The sequence below is a fragment of the Mustelus asterias genome, unplaced genomic scaffold, assembly GCF_964213995.1.
Source record: "Mustelus asterias unplaced genomic scaffold, sMusAst1.hap1.1 HAP1_SCAFFOLD_723, whole genome shotgun sequence".
Taxonomy (NCBI): Eukaryota; Metazoa; Chordata; class Chondrichthyes; order Carcharhiniformes; family Triakidae; genus Mustelus; species Mustelus asterias.
Window position 1 is genome coordinate 56,565 of NW_027590672.1, and position 25,519 is coordinate 82,083.

At 50.4% G+C, this 25,519-nt stretch overlaps 1 protein-coding gene across 1 annotated transcript in view; it reads right to left on the bottom strand.

The window, feature by feature from the left end:
- The window catches only part of LOC144487305 (serine/threonine-protein kinase MRCK alpha-like), a gene marked incomplete at its 3' end in the record, with an annotated part of 143,483 nt that overhangs the window by 55,143 nt on the left and 62,821 nt on the right, over positions 1-25,519 (bottom strand). The window contains exons 7-16 of the mRNA XM_078205385.1: positions 24,981-25,181; positions 23,513-23,761; positions 18,737-18,816; positions 15,423-15,556; positions 9,112-9,222; positions 6,306-6,424; positions 4,839-5,081; positions 2,630-2,740; positions 1,548-1,795; positions 1,147-1,252 (exon numbers count right to left, since the gene is read on the bottom strand). Coding sequence (XP_078061511.1) covers positions 1,147-1,252; positions 1,548-1,795; positions 2,630-2,740; positions 4,839-5,081; positions 6,306-6,424; positions 9,112-9,222; positions 15,423-15,556; positions 18,737-18,816; positions 23,513-23,761; positions 24,981-25,181 — 1,602 coding nt within the window. The remainder of the gene's footprint in view (positions 1-1,146; positions 1,253-1,547; positions 1,796-2,629; positions 2,741-4,838; positions 5,082-6,305; positions 6,425-9,111; positions 9,223-15,422; positions 15,557-18,736; positions 18,817-23,512; positions 23,762-24,980; positions 25,182-25,519) is intronic.

The window sequence follows — 25,519 nt, forward strand, 5'->3', positions numbered from 1 at the left end:
TAACATCTCCTCTATACCTACTCCCCAGCACCCTAAACCTGTGACCTCTTGTGACAACCATTTCAGCCCTGGGTAAAAGCCTCTGAGAATCCACTCTATCATTACCCCTCAACATCTTATACAACTCTATCAGGTCACCTCTCATCCTTCGCCTCTCCAAGGAGAAAAGACCTAGCTCTCTCAACCTATCCTCATAAGGCATGCCCCCTAATCCAGGCAACATCCTTGTAAATCTCCTCTGCACCCTTTCTATGGCTTCCACATCCTTTCTGTAATGAGGCGACCAGAACTGGGCACAGTACTCCAGGTGGGGTCTGACCAGGGTCCTATACAGCTGCAGCATTATCTCCCGATTTCTAAACTCAATTCCTCTATTGATGAAGGCCAGTATTCCATACGCCTTCTTAACCACAGCCTCTACCTGTGACGCTGCTTTGAGCGTCCTATGAACCCGGACCCCAAGATCCTGCTGATCTTCCACACTGCCAAGCGTCTTACCCTTAATATTATATTCTTCCATCCTATTCGACCTGCCAAAATGAACCACCACACACTTATCTGGGTTGAAGTCCATCTGCCACTTCTCCGCCCAGTCTTGCATCTTATCTATGTCTCGTTGCAACTGCTGACATCCCTCTACACTATCCACAAAACCACCAAACTTTGTGTCATTTAGCTTGGAGGGCCGAAGGGCCTACAGGCTAAAGGGACGCTCCTTTAAAACAGAGATGAGGAAGAATTTCTTCAGCCAGAGATGGAGAATGTGTGGAACTCTTTGCCGCAGAAGGCTGTGGAGGCCGGGTCATTGAGTGTCACAGAGATAGATAGGTTCTTGATTAATAAGGGGATCAGGGGTTATGGGGAAAAGGCAGGAGAATGGGGATGAGAAAAATATCAGCCATGATTGAATGGCAGGGCAGACTCGATGGGCCGAGTGGCCTCATTCTGCTCCTATGTCTTATGGTTCCTGTGCTGTACTGTTCTTTCTTTGTTCTTTGACAAAAGCTGTATGAGCTGCACCCATTATTCACGACCGCTCAAGGCCTTGGGTGGGGGTGTGGGGGGGGGGGGGGGGGGGGTGGGGGGGGGCGGTGGTGGGGGAGTGGGGGTTGGGGGGGGGTGGGTGGACAAGGTTCGGACACTCACCGGCTCCAGTTCCACGCTCAGCCTCAGGTTCTCCTCCCTCAACAGACTTTTCTCTTGCTCGTGGGCCAGCCGCAATTCCATCAGGGCTTCCTCCTGCTCCAACTGCCTGCGGGACATCAGGACGGGGTGATGGTTAGCAAGGGGCTTGCACTGGCGGATCTGTCAGGAGCTCTGACACACTCCCCCAAAATCCCAGCAAACACACTCCCCCAAAATCCCAGCAGACACACTCCCCCAAAATCCCAGCAAACACCCCAAATTCCCAGCAGACACACTCTCCAAAATCCCAGCAGACACACTCTCCAAAATCCCAGCAGACATACTCCCCCAAAATTCCAGCAGGCCCACATCCCCGGTCATCCTGCAGTTCCGCTCCCCACCACTAGCGGCGCTGGCCTCACCTATCGCTCCGCGCTTTCTCCAGCCGCTCCCTGCCTGCCGACAGCTCCCTGTCCAGCCGCTGCCGCTGACCCTCTGAGTCAGCCAGTCGCTCGCGCAGGGACTTCAGGTCAGCCGCGTGCGTGCTCTCCCGCTTGGCCAGCTCCTCCTCGCACGCCAGCACCTTCTGTTCCAGATCCGCCTTCGCCGTCACCAGCTCCTGGCTGGGGTCAGGGCCTTGTCCGTAGGGAGCCTCTCCGGCCTGCGCCAACTGCAGAAGACAGAAGACAGAAGTGATCTTACCAAAAAAAATTTCAGTGTCGAATGAGCATGGAAACTGGACAGGATCGCACCCATTTTTTGGGCGAGCCCCCAGTCGCAATTGTATGGCACGTAGAAAGAAAAAGAGGCAAAATGTGATTCTCGCCAGTAGGAGGAGTGGGCGGAGCGTATTCACACCGGGAAGCCATCTGCAGACTGCTAGGGGCGCCATTGCGCAGGGATTCCGAACTCCCAGTGCACTGTGTCGAAGTGTACACTGGGTGACTCCCCTTGAACCACCCCCGGGACATCGTCCCCTCCCTACCCCCCCATCACCTCTCTGGACATCAGCCACCCTCCACCCCCCTCTCCGATCGCCACCCTCCCTTGCTTGCTGGCCCCGAATCCCCTTCCCAGGCGCAACGCTGGCAGAACGCGGCCGGTAACATCGCGAGTAGCAATAAATCGGGTATGAGCCAGATTCATAGAATCCTACGGTGCCGGAGGCCATTCGGCCCATCGAGTCTGCACCGACTACAATCCCACCCAGACCCGATCCCCATAACCCCATGCATTTACCCTAGCTAGCCCCCCTGACACTAAGGGACAATTTAGCGTGGCCAATCCACCCAACCTGCACATCTTTGGACTGTGGGAGGAAACCGGAGCACCCGGAGGAAACCCACGCAGACACGGGGAGAACGCGCAGACTCCGCACAGACAGTGACCCAAACCGGGAATCGAACCCGGGTCCCTTGTGCCGTGAGGCAGCAGTGCGAACCCGCTGTGCCACTCCAGCTTTGTGGGTCTGTAAAGGACGCATTGCTGCTTTCTTTGTGGTTACCTTCAGCCTCTCCATGTCCTCCTCCAGCTGCTTCCTCCTCTGCTCGCCGCGCTCCCACAGTTTGCGCTGTCTTGCCGTCTCCAGCGACTCCTCCTCCATCTTCGTTTCCAGCTGCAACGCACGAGGGTGGAATCAGACACAGCCAACTCATTCACTGCCCCCCACCTCCTCCCCACCCTCCAACCAGCAGCCCGAGACCCCAGTGACAGGTCTACCAGTGTCACCCCCTGCCGTTCCCTCACAACCCTATGCACTACCCCCCCTCCCCACCCCACCGCCTCACCTGCCACTCCCTCCCCTGGCTTCTCTTCCAACAGTTGGTAGCGGGATCTTTCTTATCTCCACCTGAGAGGGCAACTGGTACCTCGGTTCAACATCTCATCCAAAAGACTGCATCCCCAACACTAGCAGTGCAACCCCCTCCCGCCCCCCCGCCGCCCCTCCCCACCCGGTGTGCAGATAGACCCTCACTGCTATTTGGAAGAAAGTTCTAGTATTTTAGAAACATAGAAACTGGAACCGGAGGAGGCCATTCGGCCCTCCGAGCCTGTTCCTCCATTCATTTTGAACACGGCTGATCATCAAATTCAATATCCTGATTTCCCCCTTTTCCCCCCCATATCCCTCGATCCCTTTAGCCCCCAAGAGTTGTATCCAATTTCTTCTTGGAGCGAAACGGTAACACAGTGGGTTAGCACTGCTGTCTCAGTGCGCCAGGGACCCGGGTTCGATTCCCGGCTTCGGCTCACTCTCTGTGTGGAGTCTGCACATTCTCCCCGTGTCTGCGTGGGTTTCCTCCGGGTGCTCCGGTTTCCTTCAAAAGATGTGCTGGTTAGGGTGCATTGGCCGTGCTAAATTCTCCCTCGGTGTTACCCGAACAGGCGCCGGAGTGTGGCGACTAGGGGATTTTCATAGTAGCTTCATTGCAGTGTTAATGTAAGCCTACTTGTGACACTAATAGATAAATGCTGGCCCTGGAAAGGGTCCAGAGGAGGTTCACAAGAATGATCCCTGGAATTCCTCCCATAGTCCGAAAGATGTGCGGGTTAGGTGGATTAGCCATGCTAAATTGCCCCTTAGCGTCCAAAGATGTGTAGGTTCGGTGGATTGGCCATGCTAAATTGTCCCTTAGTGTCCAAAGATGTACGGGTTAGGTGGATTGGCCATGCTAAATTGCTCCTGAGTGTCCAAAGATGTGCGGGTTAGGTGGATTGGCCATGCTAAATTGCCCCTTAGTGTCCAAAGATGTGACGGTTAGGTGGATTGGCCATGCTAAATTGTCCCTTAGTGTCCAAAGATGTGACGGTTAGGTGGATTGGCCATGCTAAATTGCCCCTTAGTGTCCAAAGATGTGCGGGTTAGGTGGATTGGCCATGCTAAATTGCTCCTGAGTGTCCAAAGATGTGCGGGTTAGGTGGATTGGCCATGCTAAATTGCTCCTGAGTGTCCAAAGATGTGCGGGTTAGGTGGATTGGCCGTGCTAAATTGTCCCTTAGTGTCCAAAGATGTGCAGGTTAGGTGGATTGGCCATGCTAAATTGCCCCTTAGTGTCCAAAGATATACGGGTTAGTTGGATTGACCATGCTAAATTGCCACTTAGTGTCAGGGACACCAGCTGGGGTAAATCCATCAGGTTACGGGATTGGGGACTGGGTGGGATTGATGTCAGTGCAGGCTCGATGGGCTGATTGGCCTCCTTCTGCACTGTAGGGACCGTATGAATTACAAAAACACTGATCCCCACCTTCCCCCCATATCCCTCGATCCCTTTAGCCCCAAGAGCGATATCTAATTTCTTCGTGAAATCACACAGTGTTTTGGCCTCAACTACTTTCTGTGGGAGTGAATTCCACCGCTCTCTGGGTGAAGAAATTTCTCCTCACCTCAGTCCTAAAAGGTTTACCCCCTTATCCTCAAACTATGACCCCCTAATTCTGGACTCCTCCCATCATCGGGAACATTCTTTCTGAATCTACTCTGTCTAACCCTGTTAGAATTTAATAAGTTTACCCCTTATCCTCAAACTATGACCCCCCATTAGTTCTGGACTCCCCACACCATCGAGAACATTCAGCCAGTTGAGTGAGGTCACAAACTGTGCTGCCTTCCATAGTCAATCAGCCAACACTCAATATCGGATCCCTCGGATGTCCCGGTCCTCAGGGTTGTGTTGGAGTGAGTCCCCCCCCCCGTCCCCCGCCCCCCTCACCTCCATTTTGCTCTTGTCCACCTTGCTCAGCTCCTGCCTCAGGCTCTCCACCTTCTCCATCACCACCTCCATCTCCTCCTCGCGGTCCCGCAGCTCTCGGGACAGCTTCAGCTTTTGCGAGCGGAGCTGGGAGTAGCGCTCCTCCCCTTCCTGGGCCTCCTTGACCGCCCGCTGGCGCTTGACCTGCGCCTCGCGCAGCTCGCGGCTCCGAGTGCTTAGCTGCTCCCGGGCGTCAACCAGTTCCTGCAGAGCGTTAGGGAGAGAGAGGGTCAATTGGAGGCAAATTGTGCCAAGGTCTAATCAGAAATAATTAGTGTCAAAGGTCACCTAGAGATCAATGGTGTCAGGGGTCACTTAGAGATCAATGGTGCCAAGGGTCACTGAGAGATCAATGGTGTGAATGGTCACTTAGAGATCAATGGTGTCAAGGGTCATCTAGAAATCATTGGTGTCAAGGGTCATGTAGAGGTCAATGGTGTCAAGGGTCACTTGAAGATCAATGGTGCCAAGGGTCACTTGGAGATCAATGATGTCAAGGGTCACCGAGAGATCAATGGTGTCAAGGATCATTTAGAGATCAATAGCATCAAGGGTCACTTAGAGATCAATGGTGTCAGGGGTCACTTAGCGGTCAATAGTGTCAAGGGTCACTTAGAGATCAATGGTGTCAGGGGTCACTTAGTGGTCAATCGTGTCAAGGGTCACCTAGAGATCAATGGTGTCAAGGGTCACTGAGAGGTCAATGGTGTCAAGGGTCATTGAGAGATTTTTCTTTTTAAAGCCATGTTCCCCTCCCTCTGGTACTGACTGTTTGTCGATGTGATGATCATTTCTCTCTCTGTTAACATCTCTCTCTGCCTCAAGACCATATATACTGTTCTGTGCAGTGACCATCGGTCTCCCACTGTGCAGTTTCTCTTTCTGTGAAGGGACCGTACCTCTTTCTACACAGTGATCATCTTTCCCGACAGTGGCAAGTTCCCCTTCTGCATTGATATACATCTCTATTGAGATTCTCTGTCCTTTGTGTAGGACAGCACGGTGGCACAGTGGGTTAGCACTGCTGCCTCACAGCGCCAGGGACCCGGGTTCGATTCCCGGCTCGGGTCACTGTCTGTGCGGAGTCTGCATGTTCTCCCCGTGTCTGCGTGGGTTTCCTCCGGGTGCTCCGGTTTCCCCCCACAGTCTGAAAGACGTGCTGGTTAGGGTGCTAAATTCTCCCTCAGTGTAACCCGAACAGGAGTGTGGCAACGAGGGGATTTTCACAGCAACTTCATTGCGGTGTTAACGTAAGCCTACTCATGACACTAGTAAATAAACTTCAACTTTAGAGATTAATGGTGCCAAGGGTCACTTAGAGATCAATGGTGCCAAGGGTCACTTAGAGATTAATGGTGCCAAGGGTCACTTAGAGATCAATGGTGAAAAGCTACAATTAGAGACAAATGGAATAAGGTGCGTGAATACCTTGTAGACCTCGTCCTTCTCCTGTCTGAGAGTCTTCAGCTGCTTCTCCAAGGCTCTGAGTTGATGGTTCTCAGCCTCGTTCCTCATCTTCACGTCATCCTCATTGTCGAGTTGACTCTCTGAAAAACAACAGTGTGAGAATCGTACAGTATAGAAGGAGGCCATTCAGCCCCTGGAGTCTGCACTGATCACAATCCCACCCAGGCCCTATCACTGTAACCCAATGTACTTATCCTGCTAATCCCTCTGGCACTAAGGGGCAATTTAGCAGGGCAAATCCACCTAACCCACACATCTTTGGACACTAAGGGGCAATTTAGCATGGCCAATCCACCTAACCTGACATCTTTGGACACTAAGGGGCAATTTAGCATGGCCAATCCACCTAACCTACACATCTTTGGACTGTGGGAGGAAACCTTAATAAGGGAGACTTAATAGAGGTTTATAAAATGATGAAGGGGATAGATAGAGTGAACGTTCAAAGACTATTTCCTCGGGTGGATGGAGCTATTACAAGGGGGCATAACTATAGGGTTCGTGGTGGGAGATATAGGAAGGATATCAGAGGTAGGTTCTTTACGCAGAGAGTGGTTGGGGTGTGGAATGGACTGCCTGCAGTGATAGTGGAGTCAGACACTTTAGGAACATTTAAGCGGTTATTGGATAGGCACATGGAGCACACCAGGATGATAGGGAGTGGGATAGCTTGATCTTGGTTTCAGATAAAGCGCGGCACAACATCGTGGGCCGAAGGGCCTGTTCTGTGCTGTACTGTTCTATGTTCTATGTTCTAAACCGGAGCACCCGGAGGAAACCCACACAGACACGGGGAGAACGTGCAGACTCCACACAGACAGTGACCCAAGCCGGGAATCGAACCCGGGCCCCTGGCACTGTGAGGCAGCAGTGCTAATCACTGTGCCACCGTGCTGCCTCAGAGATCATAAGTCAGGAGGGAGTCCCTTGGGGAGGCTGATGTGATGGAGGGCTGTGAAGATAAGGAGGAGGTACTCGGAGACTGGCAGAGGGCAAGAGGGCAATGAGGACAAGGCCACAGGAATGGAGAGGAACCCAGAGGTCATGAATCCAAGAGGGCAGAGCCTTCAGTGGGGGCAGCCTGAATAGGACCTTGCCTTTTGACTTGGTAAATCTTCGCTCGGTCCTTTCACTCCTTCCTGTTCCCACTCCAACACCTGACATTCTGCTCCCACTCATTCTATTGGAGCATGCATTCCCATCATCCAGTGTCCACATCACACACTCCCAGGACAGGTACAGCACAGCGTTAGATACAGAGTAAAGCTCCCTCTACACTGTCCCCCATCAAACACTCCCAGGACAGGTTCACCATGGGGTTAGATACAGAGTAAAGCACCCTCTACACTGTCCCCCATCAAACACTCCCAGGACAGGTTCACCATGGGGTTAGATACAGAGTAAAGCTCCCTCTACACTGTCCCCCATCAAACACTCCCAGGACAGGTTCACCATGGGGTTAGATACAGAGTAAAGCTCCCTCTACACTGTCCCCCATCAAACACTCCCAGGACAGGTACAGCACGGGGTTAGATACAGAGTAAAGCTCCCTCTACACTGTCCCCCCATCAAACACTCCCAGGACAGGTACAGCACGGGGTTAGATACAGAGTAAAGTTCCCTCTACACTGTCCCCATCAAACACTCCCAGGACAGGTACAGCACGGGGATCGATACAGAGTAAAGTTCCCTCTACACTGTCCCCATCAAACACTCCCAGGACAGGTACAGCACGGGGTTAGATACAGAGTAAAGCTCTCTCTACACTGTCCCCCATCAAACACTCCCAGGACAGGTACAGCACGGGGTTAGATACAAAGTAAAAGCTCCCTCTACACTGTCCCCCATCAAACACTCCCAGGACAGGTACAGCACGGGGTTAGATACAGAGTAAAGCTCCCTCTACACTGTCTCCCATCAAACACTCCCAGGACAGGTACAGCACGGGGTTAGATACAGAGTAAAGCTCCCTCTACACTGTCTCCCATCAAACACTCCCTGGACAGGTACAGCACGGGGTTAGATACAGAGTAAAATCCCCCTCTACACTGTCCCCCATCAAACACTCCCAGGACAGGTACAGCACGGGGTTAGATACAGAGTAAAGCTCCCTCTACACTGTCCCCCATCAAACACTCCCAGGACAGGTACAGCACGGGGTTAGATACAGAGTAAAGCTCCCTTTACACTGTCCCCCAGCAAACACTCCCAGGACAGGTACAGCACGGGGTTAGATACAGAGTAAAGCTCCCTCTACACTGTCCCCCATCAAACACTCCCAGGACAGGTACAGCATGGGGTTAGATACAGAGTAAACCTCCCTCTACACTGTCCCCCATCAAACACTCCCAGGACAGGTACAGCACGGGGTTAGATACAGAGTAAAGCTCCCTCTACACTGTCCCCCATCAAACACTCCCAGGACAGGTACAGCACAAGGTTAGATACAGAGTAAAGCTCCCTCTACACTGTCCCCATCAAACACTCCCAGGACAGGTACAGCACGGGGTTAGATACAGAGTAAAGCTCCCTCTACACTGTCCCCAACAAACACTCCCAGGACAGGTACAGCACGGGGTTAGATACAGAGTAAAACTCCCTCTACACTGTCCCCCATCAAACACTCCCAGGACAGGGACAGCACGGGGTTAGATACAGAGTAAAGCTCCCTCTCCACTATAATAAGAGCAGCTGATGTTAAGTGAATCCAGCAGTCTGTTGGTGCTGAATCACTGGTTTTATGTTTGCTGTAAAGCTGGTTTCTCACCTAGCAGTTTCTTTTGTAGGATCAACATTTCCTCTTTCAGGCCTTTGAGTTCTGATTCTTTGTTGGCTCCTCCCGGGCTGCTGTGACCAGCAGAAGAGTTCTGGAAAGATTCTGTCAACAGAGAAACTTCAATATCATGGAGGGATTGCGACACATCACATATCTCACACCTGGGGATTACCACTCATCTCCATGGTAATCGTTGGCAAACTGGGTGACTGTTAACCAAATTTGGTTCAACTAACTGAAAACGATCCATTATAAACAGAGAAGATAGGAGCAGGAGGAGGCCATTCGGCCCTTCGGGTCTGCCCCCCCATTCATCGCCATCATGGCTGATCATCCAACTCAATAGCCTCATCCTGCTTTCTCCCCATAACCTTTGACCCCGTTCGCCCCAAGTGCTATATCCAGCCGCCTCTTGAATACATTCAATGTTTTGGCATCAACTACTTCCTGTGGGAATGAATTCCACAGGCTCACCACTCCTACAGAAACACAGATAATAGGAGGTGGAGGAGGCTTTCCAATCCACTCCATGAGACTCCGGCCTCGTATCTTCCAGTAATTCTGTACATAAAACTACATATGGACAAAATCCCAGATTCCAGTCTGTAACTCACTCCTGGGTATCCGTTATTCTATATATAAACCACCCCGAACCCCTCGATTAGATTCCAGTCTGTAACTCACTCCCAGGTATCCGTTATTCTATATATAAACCACCCCGAACCCCTCGATTAGATTCCGGTCTGTAACTCACTCCCGGGTATCTGTTATTCTAGATATAAACCACCCCGAACCCCTCGATTAGATTCCGGTCTGTAACTCACTCCCGGGTATCTGTTATTCTAGATATAAACCACCCCGAACCCCTCGATTCGATTCCAGTCTGTAACTCACTCCCGGGTATCTGTTATTCTATATATAAACCACCCCGAACCCCTCGATTCGAATGCAGTCTGTAACTCACTCCCGGGTATCTGTTATTCTATATATAAACCACCCCGAACCCCTCGATCAGATTCCAGTCTGTAACTCACTCCCGGGTATCTGTTATTCTATATATAAACCACCCCGAATCCCTCGATTAGATTCCAGTCTGTAACTCACTCCTGGATATCTGTTATTCTATATATGAACCACCCCGAATCCCTCGATTAGATTCCAGTCTGTAACTCACTCCCGGGTATCTGTTATTCTAGATATAAACCAGTCCGAACCCCTCGATTAGATTCCGGTCTGTAACTCACTCCCGGGTATCTGTTATTCTAGATATAAACCACCCCGAACCCCTCGATTAGATTCCGGTCTGTAACTCACTCCCAGGTATCTGTTATTCTATATATAAACCACCCCGAACCCCTCGATTCGATTCCAGTCTGTAACTCACTCCCGGGTATCTGTATTCTATATATAAACCACCCTGAACCCCTCGATTAGATTCCAGTCTGTAATTCACTCCCGGACATCTGTTATTCTATATATAAACCATCCCGAACCCCTCGATTAGATTCCAGTCTGTAACTCACTCCCGGGTATCTGTTATTCTAGATATAAACGAGTCCGAACCCCTCGATTAGATTCCGGTCTGTAACTCACTCCCGGGTATCTGTTATTCTATATATAAACCACCCTGAACCCCTCGATTAGACTCCAGTCTGTAACTCACTCCCGGGTATCTGTTATTCTATATATAAACCACCCTGAACCCCTCGATTAGATTCCAGTCTGTAACTCACTCCCGGGTATCTGTATTCTATATATAAACCACCCCGAACCCCTCGATCAGATTCCAGTCTGTAACTCACTCCCGGGTATCTGTTATTCTATATATAAACCACCCCGAATCCCTCGATTAGATTCCAGTCTGTAACTCACTCCCAGGTATCTGTTATTCTACATATAAACCACCCCGAATCCCTCGATTAGATTCCAGTCTGTAACTCACTCCCGGGTATCTGTTATTCTAGATATAAACCAGTCCGAACCCCTCTATTAGATTCCGGTCTGTAACTCACTCCCGGGTATCTGTTATTCTATATATAAACCACCCTGAACCCGTCGATTAGACTCCAGTCTGTAACTCACTCCCAGGTATCTGTTATTCTATATATAAACCACCCTGAACCCCGCGATTAGATTCCAGTCTGTAACTCACTCCCGGGTATCTGTTATTCTATATATAAACCATCCCGAACCCCTCGATTAGATTCCAGTCTGTAACTCACTCCCGGGTATCTGTTATTCTATATATAAACCACCCCGAAACCCTCGATTAGATTCCAGTCTGTAACTCACTCCTGGATATCTGTTATTCTACATATAAACCATCCCGAACCACTCGATTAGATTCCAGTCTGTAACTCACTCCCAGGTATCTGTTATTCTATATATAAACTACCCTGATCCCCTCGATTAGATTCCAGTCAAGAACTCACTCCCAGGTATCTGTTATTCTATATATAAACTACCCCGAAACCCCTCGATTAGACTCCAGTCTGTAACTCACTCCCGGGTATCTGTTATTCTATATATAAACCACCCTGAACCCCTCGATTAGATTCCAGTCTGTAATTCACTCCCGGACATCTGTTATTCTATATATAAACCATCCCGAACCCCTCGATTAGATTCCAGTCTGTAACTCACTCCCGGGTATCTGTTATTCTAGATATAAACCAGTCCGAACCCCTCGATTAGATTCCGGTCTGTAACTCACTCCCGGGTATCTGTTATTCTATATATAAACCACCCTGAACCCCTTGATTAGACTCCAGTCTGTAACTCACTCCCGGGTATCTGTTATTCTATATATAAACCACCCTGAACCCCTCGATTAGATTCCAGTCTGTAACTCACTCCTGGATATCTGTTATTCTACATATAAACCATCCCGAACACCTCGATTAGATTCCAGTCTGTAACTCACTCCCAGGTATCTGTTATTCTATATGTAAATCACCCCGAAACCCCTCGATTAGACTCCAGTCTGTAACTCACTCCCGGGTATCTGTTATTCTATATATAAACCACCCTGAACCCCTCGATTAGATTCCAGTCTGTAATTCACTCCCGGACATCTGTTATTCTATATATAAACCATCCCGAACCCCTCGATTAGATTCCAGTCTGTAACCCACTCCCGGGTATCTGTTATTCTATATATAAACCACCCCGAACCCCTCGATTAGATTCCAGTCTGTAACTCACTCCCGGGTATCTGTTATTCTATATATAAACCACCCCGAACCCCTCGATTAGATTCCAGTCTGTAACTCACTCCCGGGTATCTGTTATTCTATATATAAACCACCCCGAACCCCTCGATTAGATTCCAGTCTGTAACTCACTCCCGGGTATCTGTTATTCTATATATAAACCACCCCGAACCCCTCGATTAGATTCCAGTCTGTAACCCACTCCCGGGTATCTGTTATTCTATATATAAACCACCCCAAACCCCTCGATTAGATTCCAGTCTGTAACTCACTCCCGGGTATCTGTTATTCTATATATAAACCACCCCAAAGCCCTCGATTAGATTCCAGTCTGTAACTCACTCCCGGGTATCTGTTATTCTATATATAAACCACCCCGAACCCTTCGATTAGATTCCAGTCTGCAACTCACTCCCAGGTATCTGTTATTCTATATATACACCATCCTGAACCCCTCGATTAGATTCCAGTCTGTAACTCACTCCTGTGTATCTGTTATTCTATATATAAATCTCCCCGAACCCCTCGATTAGATTCCAGTCTGTAACTCACTCCCGGATATCTGTTATTCTACATATAAACCACCACGAAACCCCTTGATTAGACTCCAGTCTGTAACTCACTCCCGGGTATCTGTTATTCTATATATAAACCACCCTGAACCCCTCGATTCGATTTCAGTCTGTAACTCACTCCCGGGTATCTGTTACTCTATATATAAACCACCCCGAACCCCTCGATTAGATTCCGGTCTGTAACTCACTCCCGGGTATCTGTTATTCTATATATAAACCACCCTGAGCCCCTCGATTAGATTTCAGTCTGTAACTCACTCCCGGACATCTGTTACTCTATATATAAACCATCCCGAACCCCTCGATTAGATTCCAGTCTGTAACCCACTCCCGGGTATCTGTTATTCTATATATAAACCACCCCGAACCCCTCGATTAGATTCCAGTCTGTAACTCACTCCCGGATACCATAACAGTCTGGTATTCATTTCCAAAGTTTGACAATCTTATTTGGGTTTCCCAAGGAAGCTTCTACCCTGAACAAGTTACAATGAAAATTGTGTCCATTAATAGACTTTGATATTGTTATAAAGCAGCAGTCAATCCCCCCCCCCCCCGAGAACGAACCCCGAAACACCCAGAGAGGAATACCTCACCCTATAATCTGTAAAAAGTGTGTGTGAAGTGGTGTGACCTGCTCTTCAGCAACCCCTAGTGGTTAAACACAAAATAAATCCCTGACACTCTCTCTCGAATCAACACCTAACAATTTATTTATCTAACAGTTTAGTAAATTAACTAAACTATTAACAAACTGAATAAACCCCTCCAACTATTAACTATTCCCAAATAAATATTATTCCAATGGTAAGCTGTTCCAATAAATGCAATTCCCACTCATTAACAAGAATAGAATTTCGTCACTCTCTAAATTACAACCAGGTTTGGTATCTTCTGGAACATTCTGGGCTTTCTCAATTGATTCATCTGTCTGGAACTTCTTTCTTCCTCGTTATCTCGATGGTGCTTTCTCTAAACATAGACGAAGCTATGAGAGCCAGCGACTCTCTCTCTCTCTCTCGACAACTGTCATCTCTGTCAGGTGGCAGTTGCTCTCCCCAGTTTGTCCCTCTACCCCCTTTCTTTTATATCCATGATGACATATCAATATTTCCCACAATAGGATTGGTCAAGACCATCAGATTTAAATTTAATAGGTTCTTGGTATCTAAGTGCCTGATTCAAATTGATTGGCTAAATTCAAAAACCTGTTGCCTTGGTAACACTGCTGCTTGGCCTTTCGATGTAAATGTTTCAGTCTGGGCTCTCCGTGTACTTGCATTTAAAAAATCTCTAAGCACAGAAAAAGCACCACCTTTTATCGAGACCGAGCAATGCTTCCCGCCCCCCGCCCCCCTCGTCCCCCACCCCCCCCACCACACCACCCCCCCGACCCCACCCCCCCGACCCCACCCCCCCCGACCCCACTCCCCCACCCCAACCCCACCCCCGACCCCACCACCCCCCCCCGACCCCCCCCCCCCCTCCGACCACCCCCCCCCCCCCGCCCCCAGCATTTTACAATGTTACAAACACCAAATTCTAACTTTCTGCCTCCCAGTCGACAGTTACTCGAATCAACTATGCAACAACATGCGGCAGGATGGCACAGTGGGTTAGCACTGCTGCCTCGCAGCGCCAGGGAACCGGGTTCAATTCCAGCTTAGGTCACTGTCTGTGCGGAGTCTGCACGTTCTCCCCCGCGTGTCTGCGTGGGTTTCCTCCGGGTGCTCCGGTTTCCTCCCACAGCCCAAAGATGTGCAGGTTAGGTGGATTGGCCGTGCTAAATTGCCCCTTCGAGTCCAAAGATGTGCAGGTTAGGTGGATTGGCCATGCTAAATTGCCCCTTAGTGTCCAAAGATGTGCGGGTTAGGTGGATTGGCCATGCTAAATTGCCCATGAGTGTCCAAAGATGAGTAGGCTAGGTGGATTAGCCATGCTAAATTGCCCCTTAGTGTCCAAAGATGTGTAGGGTTAGTTGGATTGGCCATGCTAAATTGCCCATGAGTGTCCAAAGATGTGTAGGGTTAGTTGGATTAGCCATGCTGAATTGCCCCTTAGTGTCCAAAGATGTGTAGGGTTAGTTGGATTGGCCATGCTGAATTGCCCCTTAGTGTCCAAAAATGTGCAGGTTAAGTGGATTGGCCATGCTAAATTGTCCCTTAGTGTCCAAAGATGTGTAGGTTAGTTGGATTGGCCATGCTAAATTAACCCTTGGTGTCCAAAGATATGCAGGTTAGGTGGATGGGCCATGCTAAATTGCCCCTTAGTGTCCAAAGATTTGCAGGTTAGATGGATTGGCCATGCTAAATTGCCCCTTAGTGTCCAAAGATGTGCGGGTTAGGTGGATTGGCCATGCTAAGTTGACCCCGAGTGTCATGGGGACTAGTAGGGTAAATAAGCAGGGATATGGAGATAGGGCCTGGGTGGGATTGTGGTCGGCGCAGTCTCGATGGGCCGAATGGCCTCCTTCTGCACTGTCGGGATTCTATGAAAAAAGAAATCGAATCCTCACCTTGAAGTTTGCGATTGAGCTCCCTCTTGTCAGATTCCAGCTGCTTTATTTTCTTCTCAAAGGCCTCCGCTTGGCGATTATCCAGTGACGTAGGGCCCCAGGTGTCCTTGAGGCCGCCTCGGTCAGACAGGGAGCTGGAGGGGGACACAGAAACCTGTCACCTGAGGCATGGATCCCAAACACAACACAAACACAGCTTTCCATTCTGTTATGCCAGCAGTCTCTTGATGTGACTGTCACTGGGCAAGGTCAAGTATTTATTGCCCATCCCTAATTGCCCCTCTTGAGAAGGTGGTGGGTGAGCCGCCATCTTGACTGGGTTGGATTTGTGTCAGGAGGGATTGGGGCTTGGAGAGAGGAACGTGCAGGTGGGGGTGTTCCCCATGTGTCTGCTGTCCGCCCCCCTTGTCCTTCTAGGTGGTAGAGGTGGCGGGTTTGGAAGGTGCTGTCGCTGCAGTGCAGTCCCAAAGAACGAAGAACAAAGAACAGTACAGCACAGGAAACAGGCCCTTCGGCCCTCCAAGCCTGTGCCGCTCATTGGTCCAACTAGACCATTCGTTTGTATCCCTCCATTCCCAGGCTGCTCATGTGACTATCCAGGTAAGTCTTAAACGATGCCAGCGTGTCTGCCTCCATCACCCTATTTGGCAGCGCATTCCAGGCCCCCACCACCCTCTGTGTAAAAAACATCCCTCTAATATCTGAGTCATACCTCGCCCCTCTCACCTTGAGCCCATGACCCCTCGTGATTGTCACCTCCGACCTGGGAAAAAGCTTCCCACTGTTCACCCTATCTATACCCTTCATAATCTTGTATACCTCTATTAGGTCTCCCCTCATTCTCCGTCTTTCCAGGGAGAACAAGCCCAGTTTACCCAATCTCTCCTCATAGCTAAGACCCTCCATACCAGGCAACACCCTGGTAAACCTTCTCTGCACTCTCTCTAAAGCCTCCACGTCCTTCTGGTAGTGCGGCGACCAGAACTGGATGCAGTACTCCAAATGTGGCCTAACCAGCGTTCTATACAGCTGCAACATCAGATTCCAGCTTTTATACTCTATACCCCGTCCTATGAAGGCAAGCATACCATATGCCTTCACCACCTTCTCCACCTGTGTTGCCACCTTCAAGGATTTGTGGACTTGCACACCTAGGTCCCTCTGTGTTTCTATACTCCTGATGGCTCTGCTATTTATTGTATAACTCCCCCCTCCATTAGTTCTTCCAAAATGCATCACTTCGCATTTATCTGGATTAAATTCCATCTGCCATTTCTCCGCCCAATTTTCCAGCCTATCTATATCCTGCTGTATTGTCCGACAATGTTCATCGCTATCCGCAAGTCCAGCCATCTTCGTGTCATCCGCAAACTTGCTGATAACGCCAGTTACACCTTCTTCCAAATCATTTATATATATCACAAATAGCAGAGGTCCCAGTACAGAGCCTTGCGGAACACCACTGGTCACGGACCTCCAGCCGGAAAAAGACCCTTCGACTGCTACCCTCTGTCTCCTGTGGCCAAGCCAGTTCTCCACCCATCTAGCCACCTCTCCTTGTATCCCATGAGCCTTAACCTTCTTAACCAACCTGCCATGAGGGACTTTGTCAAATGCCTTACTGAAATCCATAAATACGACATCCACGGCTCTTCCTTCGTCAACCGTCTTTGTCACTTCCTCAAAAAACTCCACCAAATTTGTAAGGCACGACCTCCCTCTTACAAAACCATGCTGTGGGTAGGTACACCCACAGTGCTGTTAGGGAGGGAGTTCCAGGATTGTGATTGGACATCAGTCAGTCCCCGTGTGGTGTAGGTACACCCACAGTGCTGTTAGGGAGGGAGTTCCAGGATTGTGATTGGACATCAGTCAGTCCCCGTGTGTGGTGTAGGTACACCCACAGTGCTGTTAGCGAGGGAGTTACAGGATTTTGATCGAATGATCCGCACTGTATTCTATGATTCTATGATACTGAAGGAAGGGTTACAGGGAGGGCAAAGGCTAATTGGCTGGGTTGGATTTGTGTCAGGAGGGTGTGGGGCTCAGAGGGGGAACTTGCAGGTGGGGGTGTTCCCCATGTGTCTGCTGCCCCCCCCTTGTCCTTCTAGGTGGTAGAGGTGGCGGGTTTGGAAGGTGCTGTCGAAGGAGCCTTGGTGAGTCGCTGCAGTGCATCTTGTAGATGGTACACACTGCTGCCACTGTGCGTCGGTGGTGGAGGGAGTGAGTGTTTGTGGTTAGCGTGTCGATCGAGCGGGGCTGCTTTGTCCTGGATGGTGTCGAGCTTCTCGAGTGTTGTTGGGAGCCGCACTCATCCAGGCAAGTGGAGAGTATTCCATCGCACTCCTGACTTGTGTCCTTGTAGATGGTGGACAGGCTTTGGGGGGAGTCAGGAGGTGAGTTACACTCCGCAGGATTCCCAGTGGACAGGCTTTGGGGGGAGTCAGGAGGTGAGTTACTCTCCGCAGGATTCCCAGTGGACAGGCTTTGGGGGGAGTCAGGAGGTGAGTTACTCTCTGCAGGATTCCCAGTGGACAGACTTTGGGGGGAGTCAGGAGGTGAGTTACTCTCCGCAGGATTCCCAGTGGACAGGCTTTGCGGAGGGAGTCAGGAGGCGAGTTACTCTCCGCAGGATTCCCAGTGGACAGGCTTTGGGGGGGAGTCAGGAGGTGAGTTACTGTCCGCAGGATTCCCAGTGGACAGGCTTTGGGGGGAGTCAGGAGGTGAGTTACTCTCCGCAGGATTCCCAGTGGACAGGCTTTGCGGGGAGTCAGCACACAGTTAACTTTAAATCGGGGGAGATCAAACACTCCAGAATTCTACCGTCTTGGAATTCTACGGGAATCGGAGCGGGCGAGGGGTGGAGCATGGGAAGGTGTGTTGACCTCGGGTGGGATTTCACAGTTTCAGGATGAGAGAGGCCAGAAAATTCTCACCCCAAATTTGTCTGAAATTTAAGTTTAAAGTGTATTTATTAGTGTCACAAGTCGGCTTACATTAACACTGCAATGAAGTTAGTGTGAAAATCCCCTTCACCACAATCCGGTGCCTGTTCGGGTTACACGGAGGGAGAATTTAACACCCGAACCAGCACGTCTTTCAGACTGTGGGAGGAAACCGGAGCACCCGGAGGAAACCCACGCAGACACGGGGAGAACGTGCAGACTCCACACAGACAGTGACCCGAGCCGGGAATCGAACCCGGGTCCCTGGCGCTGTGAGGCAGCAGCGCTAACCATTGTGCTACCGTGTTGCCAGAGGGCCTGTCAATTCTGATTAAATGAGACATCATGTCTGCCTCAGTTGTCACTCACCAGTTGGAGGTGTAGGTGAACCCAACGAAGGGAAGATGTATCCCGGAGAACGCGCCTCGGTTGGGTGGGGGGGCGGAGTCCTGAAACACACAAGCGTCACAAAACCCCTCAAACAGGCAGAGCAATAAAATGATACATTACTGGCTCAGGTACCAGTGTGGGATTCATTAGTGCGCGCGGAAAGATCATATCCACACAGCACAACACTCCCAGGACAGGTACAGCACGGGGTTATATACAGAGTAAAGCTCCCTCTACACTATCCCCCATCAAACACTCCCAGGACAGGTACAGCACGGGGTTGGATACAGAGTAAAGCTCCCTCTACACTGTCCCCCATCAAACACTCCCAGGACAGGTACAGCACGGGGTTGGATACAGAGTAAAGCTCCCTCTACACTGTCCCCATCAAACATTCCCAGGACAGGTACAGCACGGGGTTAGATACAGAGTAAAGCTCCCTCTACACTGTCCCCAATCAAACACTCCCAGGACAGGTACAGCACGGGGTTAGATACAGAGTAAAGCTCCCTCTACACTGTCCCCCATCAAACACTCCCAGGACAGGTACAGCACGGGGTTAGATACAGAGTAAAGCTCCCTCTACACTGTCCGCATCAAACACTCCCAGGACAGGTACAGCACGGGGTTAGATACAGAGTAAAGCTCCCTCTACACTGGCCCCCATCAAACACTCCCAGGACAGGTACAGCACGGGGTTAGATACAGAGTAAAGCTCCCACTACACTGGCCCCCATCAAACACTCCCAGGACAGATACAGCACGGGGTTAGATACAGAGTAAAGCTTCATTACTCAGGGTAGATGGTGCAACTGTTGAAATAATGCAGCATTCTCAGCCTCCATCATCACAATTTATATTCCCTCGTGTTGTTGTCTGTGCCAGCCCTATCAATTACAGCTCCCCACCTCATCGTATAAATCTTGGGTCACTGTCAATGTGAATGTTGCACATTCTCCCCATGTCTGCATGGGTTTCCTCCGCGTGCTCCGGTTTCCTCCCACAGTCCAAAGATGTGCAGGTTAGGTGGATTGGCCATGCTAAATTGCCCCTTAGTGTCCAAAGATGTGTAGGTTAGGTGGATTGGCCATGCTAAATTGTCCCTTAGTGTCCAAAGATGTGCGGGTTAGGTGGATTGGCCAAGCTAAATTGTCCCTTAGTGTCCAAAGATGTGCGGGTTAGGTGGATTGGCCATGCTAAATTGCCCCTTAGTGTCCAAAAATGTGCAGGTTGGGTGGATTGGCCATGCTAAATTGCCCCTTAGCATCCAAAGGTGTGCGGGTTAGGTGGATTGGCCATGCTAAATTGTTCCTTAGTGTCCAAAGATGTGCGGGTTTGGTGGATTGGCCATGCTAAATTGTCCCTTAGTGTCCAAAGATGTGTAGGTTAGGGGGATTGGTAATGCTAAATTGTCCCTTAGTGTCCAAAGATGTGTAGGTTAGGGGGATTGGCCATGCTAAATTGCCCCTTAGTGTCCAAAGATGTGCGGGTTAGGTGGATTGGCCATGCTAAATTGCCCTTTAGTGTCCAAAGATGTGCGGATTAGGTGGATTGGCCATGCTAAATTGCCCTTTAGTGTCCAAAGATGTGTAGGTTAGGTGGATTGGCCATGCTAAATTGCCCCTTAGCGTCCAAAGATGTGTAGGTTAGGTGGATTGGCCATGCTAAATTGCCCCTTAGCGTCCAAAGATGTGTAGGTTAGGTGGATTGGCCATGCTAAATTGCCCCTTAGAGTTCGGGGGACGAGCTAGGGTAGATGTATGTGGTGACAGCAATAGGGCCTGGGTGGGATTGTGGCCGGTGCAGACTCGATGGGCCGAATGGCCTCCTTTTGCACTGTAGGGTTTCTATCATGGTCCGAATTTCCTCGTCTTCCGCTCTGATGAAGGGTCACCCAGACTGGAAACGTTGGCTCTATTCTCTCTCCCCACAGATGCTGTCAGACCCGCTGAGATTTTCCAGTGATTTTCTGTGTTTGTTTCAGATTCCAGCATCCGCAGTATTTTGCTTTTCTCAAGGGATTGGAAAGGGAACAGGAGGTCAGCTGGAAGACTGGGCCACGACCTTAGTCATTGGTGGAGCAGGCTTGATGGGCTGATTGGCCTATTCACTACTCTATGTCTTTCTGCTGGAGTTTATAAGAGTGAGGGGTGAATTGATTGAAGTACATTATTTTCTGAACAGTCTCAACAAGGTGGCCGGGGAAAGGGTGTTTCCTCTTGTGGGTCAGTCCAGAACGAGGGGGGCACTGGTTTAATATTGAACCTTTAACAGAGAATAGGATATTTGATTTATTATTGTCACATGTATTGGGATACAGTGAAAAGTATTGTTTCTTGCGCATCATACAGACAAAGCATACCATTCATAGAGAAGGAGAGGGTGCAGAATGTAGTGTTACAGTCATAGCTAGGGTGTAGAGAAAGATCAACTTAATGCGAGGTAGGTCCATTCAAACGTCTGACGGCAGCAGGGAAGAAGCTGTTCTTGAGTCGGTCGGTACGTGACCTCAGACTTTTGTATCTTTTTCCCGACGGAAGAAGGTGGAAGAGAGAATGTCCGGGGTGCCTGGGGTCCTTGATTATGCTGCCTGCATTTCCCGAGGCAGCGGGAAGTGTAGACAGAGTCAATGGATGGGAGGCTGGTTTAACTTTTTTTCTGCCCGAGGGTTGTACCACTTTTGGAAATCTCTGCCTCAGGCGGTGGAGGAGGGCGGGGTCACTGAGTATTTTTAAGGCAGCGGTGGATCGATTCTTGTTGAGTGAGGGAATCAAAGGCGGGAGGTGGAACCTGATTGGATTTATTATTGTCATGTGTACTAGTGTACAGTGAAAAGTATTGTTTCTTGCGCGCTATACAAAGCATACCATTCATAGAGAAGGAAAGGAGAGGGTACAGAATGTAGTGTTACAGTCACAGCTCGGGTGTAGAGAAAGATCAACTTAATATAAGGTAGGTCCATTCAAGAGTCTGACGGCAGCAGTGAAGAAACTAACTGTTCTTAAGTTTTTAAGCTTAAGTTTATTTATTAGAGTCACAAGTAGGCTTACATTAACACTGCAATGAAGTTACTGTGAAAATCCCCCTAGTCGCCACACTCCGGTGCCTGTTCGGGTTACACTGAGGGAGAATTTAACACCTAACCAGCACGTCTTTCGAACTGTGGGAGGAAACCGGAGCACCCGGAGGAAACCCACGCAGACACGGGGAGAATGTGCAGTCTCTGCAGTGACAGTCACCCAAACCGGGAATCGTACCTGGCTCCCTGGCGCTGTGAGGCAGCAGTGCTAACCACTGCACCACCGTGACGCCCACCTGAGTCGGTTGGTACGTGACATCAGACTTTTGTATCTTTTTCCCGACGGAAAAAGGTGGAAGAGAGAATGTCCGGGGTGCGTGGGGTCCTTGATTATGCTGGCTGCTTTGCCGAGGCAGCGGGAAGTGTAGACAGAGTCAATGGATGGGAGGCTAGTTTGCGTGATGGATTGGGCTATGTTCATGACCCTTTGTGGGAGATTGATGGGAATAGATAGGCTGGGGGAGGTGATGGCCTAGTGGTATCATCGCCAGTCTACTAATCCGGAAACTGAGCTAATGTTTCTGGGGGACCCGGGTTCGAATCCCGCCACGGCAGCTGGTGGAATCTGTATTCAATAAAAAATATCTGGAATTAAGAATCTACTGATGACCCATTGTGGGAAAAACCCATCTGGTTCCCTTTAGGGAAGGAAATCTGCGGTCCTTACCCGGTCTGGCCTACATGTGACTCCAGAGCCACAGCAATGAGGTTGACTCTCAACTGCCCGCCAAGGGGCAACTAGGGATGGGCAATAAATGCTGGACCCAGCCAGCGACGCCCATGTCCCACGGATGAAGAAAAAAAAGGTGGTTCTCAAAACGTAAATAGGTCAGTCATGATTTCAAGGCTTGAATGAGCTACTCCTGTTCCTACTTCATATGCTCGTATATTCGTTTAAAGCTTATTTATTACTTTCATAAGTTAGGCTTACATTAACACTGCAATTAAGTTACTGTGAAAATCCCCCAGTCGTCACACTCCTGTTCGGGTAACACTGAGGGAGAATCCAGCACCCTAACCAGCACGTCTTTCGGACTGTGGGAGGAAACCGGAGCACCCGGAGGAAACCCACGCAGACACGGGGAGAACGTGCAGACTCCGCACAGACAGTGACCCAAGCCGGGAATCGCACGGTAGCACAGTGGTTAGCACTGCTGCTTCACAGCTCCAGGGAGCTGGGTTCGAATCCCGGCTTGGGTCACTGTCTGTGTGGAGTTTGCATGTTCTCCTCGTGTCTGCGTGGGTTTCCTCCAGGTGCTCCGGTTTCCTCCCACAGTCCAAAGCTGTGCGGGTTAGGTTGATTGGCCATGCTAAAATTGCCCCTTAGTGTCCTGTGATGGATAGATTAGAGGGATTAGCGGGTAAAATATGTCGGGATATGGGGGTAGGGCCTGGGTGGGATTGTGGTCGGTGCAGACTCGATGGGCCGAATGGCCTCTTTCTGTACTGTAGGGTTTCTATGATTCTATGAACCCGGGTCCCTGGCGCTGTGAGGCAGCAGCGCTAACCCACCGTGCTGCCACATATGTTTGTCGGCTTTCTCTGTGGGCCTTTGATCACCAGTCTCAACGTCCCACAAGGTGCTGAATTAACCAGAATTAGAATGGGGGCTGTAGCGGGGGTACCCGGCCTCCTGCCCTTGGCCCCGGCGCGCCCCGCGTAACGCCGCGACTCACCGCTGCCTTCAACGCGTCATCATCCACGTCAAAGTTGGACGTGTCGGTGGGGCTGGTGACCTCGGGGATGTAGGGCGGGGGGAGGTCACGGATGCGGTGCCAGTCGATGCCGGCGAAGAACGGGTGCCCCTGCAGGTCGCCGATGCCCGCCTGTCCCAGCCGCCTGTCCTTGCCGCAGACCAACTTGGCGATCAGATCCCTGGCCGACTCCGACACGTCGCTGATATCCGGCGGGAACGCCAGCTTATCCTGCGGAGGGGAAGAGGGAACAAGACGGGAAGGCGAGCTGTTATCCGGGGGCATTCCAACAACACCTGATCTTTTATACCAGGCCTTGAACGGAGAGACTGGGCAGCACAGCCAGGAGAGCGTCGGACTTGTAACCCGAGGGTCCAGAGTTCAATTCTCTGCACGGCCGCTGCCAGTTCCACACATAAATAACTCAGCACTTAACCATTTTCTCAAAGTGCTTTGGATGATTCACCAACAACTTATATTTATATGACGCCCTCAATCTCATGGAATCCCTTCAGTGCAGAAGGAGGCCATTCAGCCCATCGGGTCTGCACCAACTCTCCAACAGAGCATCCCAACCAGGACCTATCCCCCTCACCCACATATTTACTCCCCTACTCTACACGTATTTGGACACTAAGGGGAAATTTAGCATGGCCAATCCACCTAACCCGCACATCTTTGGACACTAAGGGGCAATTTAGCATGGCCAATCCACCTAACCTTCACATCTTTGGACACTAAGGGGCAATTTAGCATGGCCAATCCACCTAACCCTCACATCTTTGGACACTAAGGGGCAATTTAGCATGGCCAATCCACCTAACCCGCACATCTTTGGACACTAAGGGGCAATTTAGCATGGCCAATCCACCTAAACCGCACATCTTTGGACACTAAGGGGCAATTTAGCATGGCCAATCCACCTAACCTACACGTATTTGGACACTAAGGGGCAATTTAGCATGGCCAATCCACTTAACCTGCACATCTTTGGACACTAAGGGGCAATTTAGCATGGCCAATCCACCTAACCTACACGTATTTGGACACTAAGGGGCAATTTAGCATGGCCAATCCACTTAACCTGCACATCTTTGGACACTAAGGGGCAATTTAGCACGGCCAATCCACCTAATCTACACATCTTTGGACACTAAGGGGCAATTTAGCATGGCCAATCCACCTAATCTACACATCTTTGGACACTAAGGGGCAATTTAGCACGGCCAATCCACCTAACCTGCACATCTTTGGACTGTGGGGGGAAACCCACGCAGACACAGGGAGAACGTGCAGACTCTACACAGATGGTGGCCCGAGCTGGGAATCGAACCCGGGTCCCTGGCGCTATGTGGCAGCAGTGCTAACCACTGTGCCACCGTGCTGCCCTGTTCTGTGCAGCCCAGTTTATTATTCCAGTGTAAGTAATCGCATCTCATCCGCCACCCACCTGGTGGTTCATGATCTTGCTGTAAGTCTCCACCAGGGACTCCGCATAGAAAGGGGTCTCTCCAAACAGTAGCTCGTACATGCAGACCCCCAGGGACCACCAGTCACACTCCGAGCCGTACTTGCCCTTGCCATCCTCCATCGCCTGCAGTATCTCTGGGGAGATATAATCCGGAGTTCCGACCGCCACCGAGGTTTCGACCTATCGAAGAGAGAAGGCGCAGGGCGTGAGGAGACAGTATGTTCACGGTTCCCCCTCAATGAGACACAGAAAAGGGGAGTGAGGGTGGGATTAGACTGGGTGGGATATTAAAGGGTGCAGGGAGTGAGGGGGAGAGTGGGATTAGACTGGGTGGGATATTAAAGGGTGCGGGGAGTGAGGGGGAGAGTGGGATTAGACTGGGTGGGATATTAAAGGGTGCGGGGAGTGAGGGGGAGAGTGGGATTAGACTGGGTGGGATATTAAAGGGTGCGGGGAGTGAGGGGGAGAGTGGGATTAGACTGCGTGGGATATTAAAGGGTGCGGGGAGTGAGGGGGAG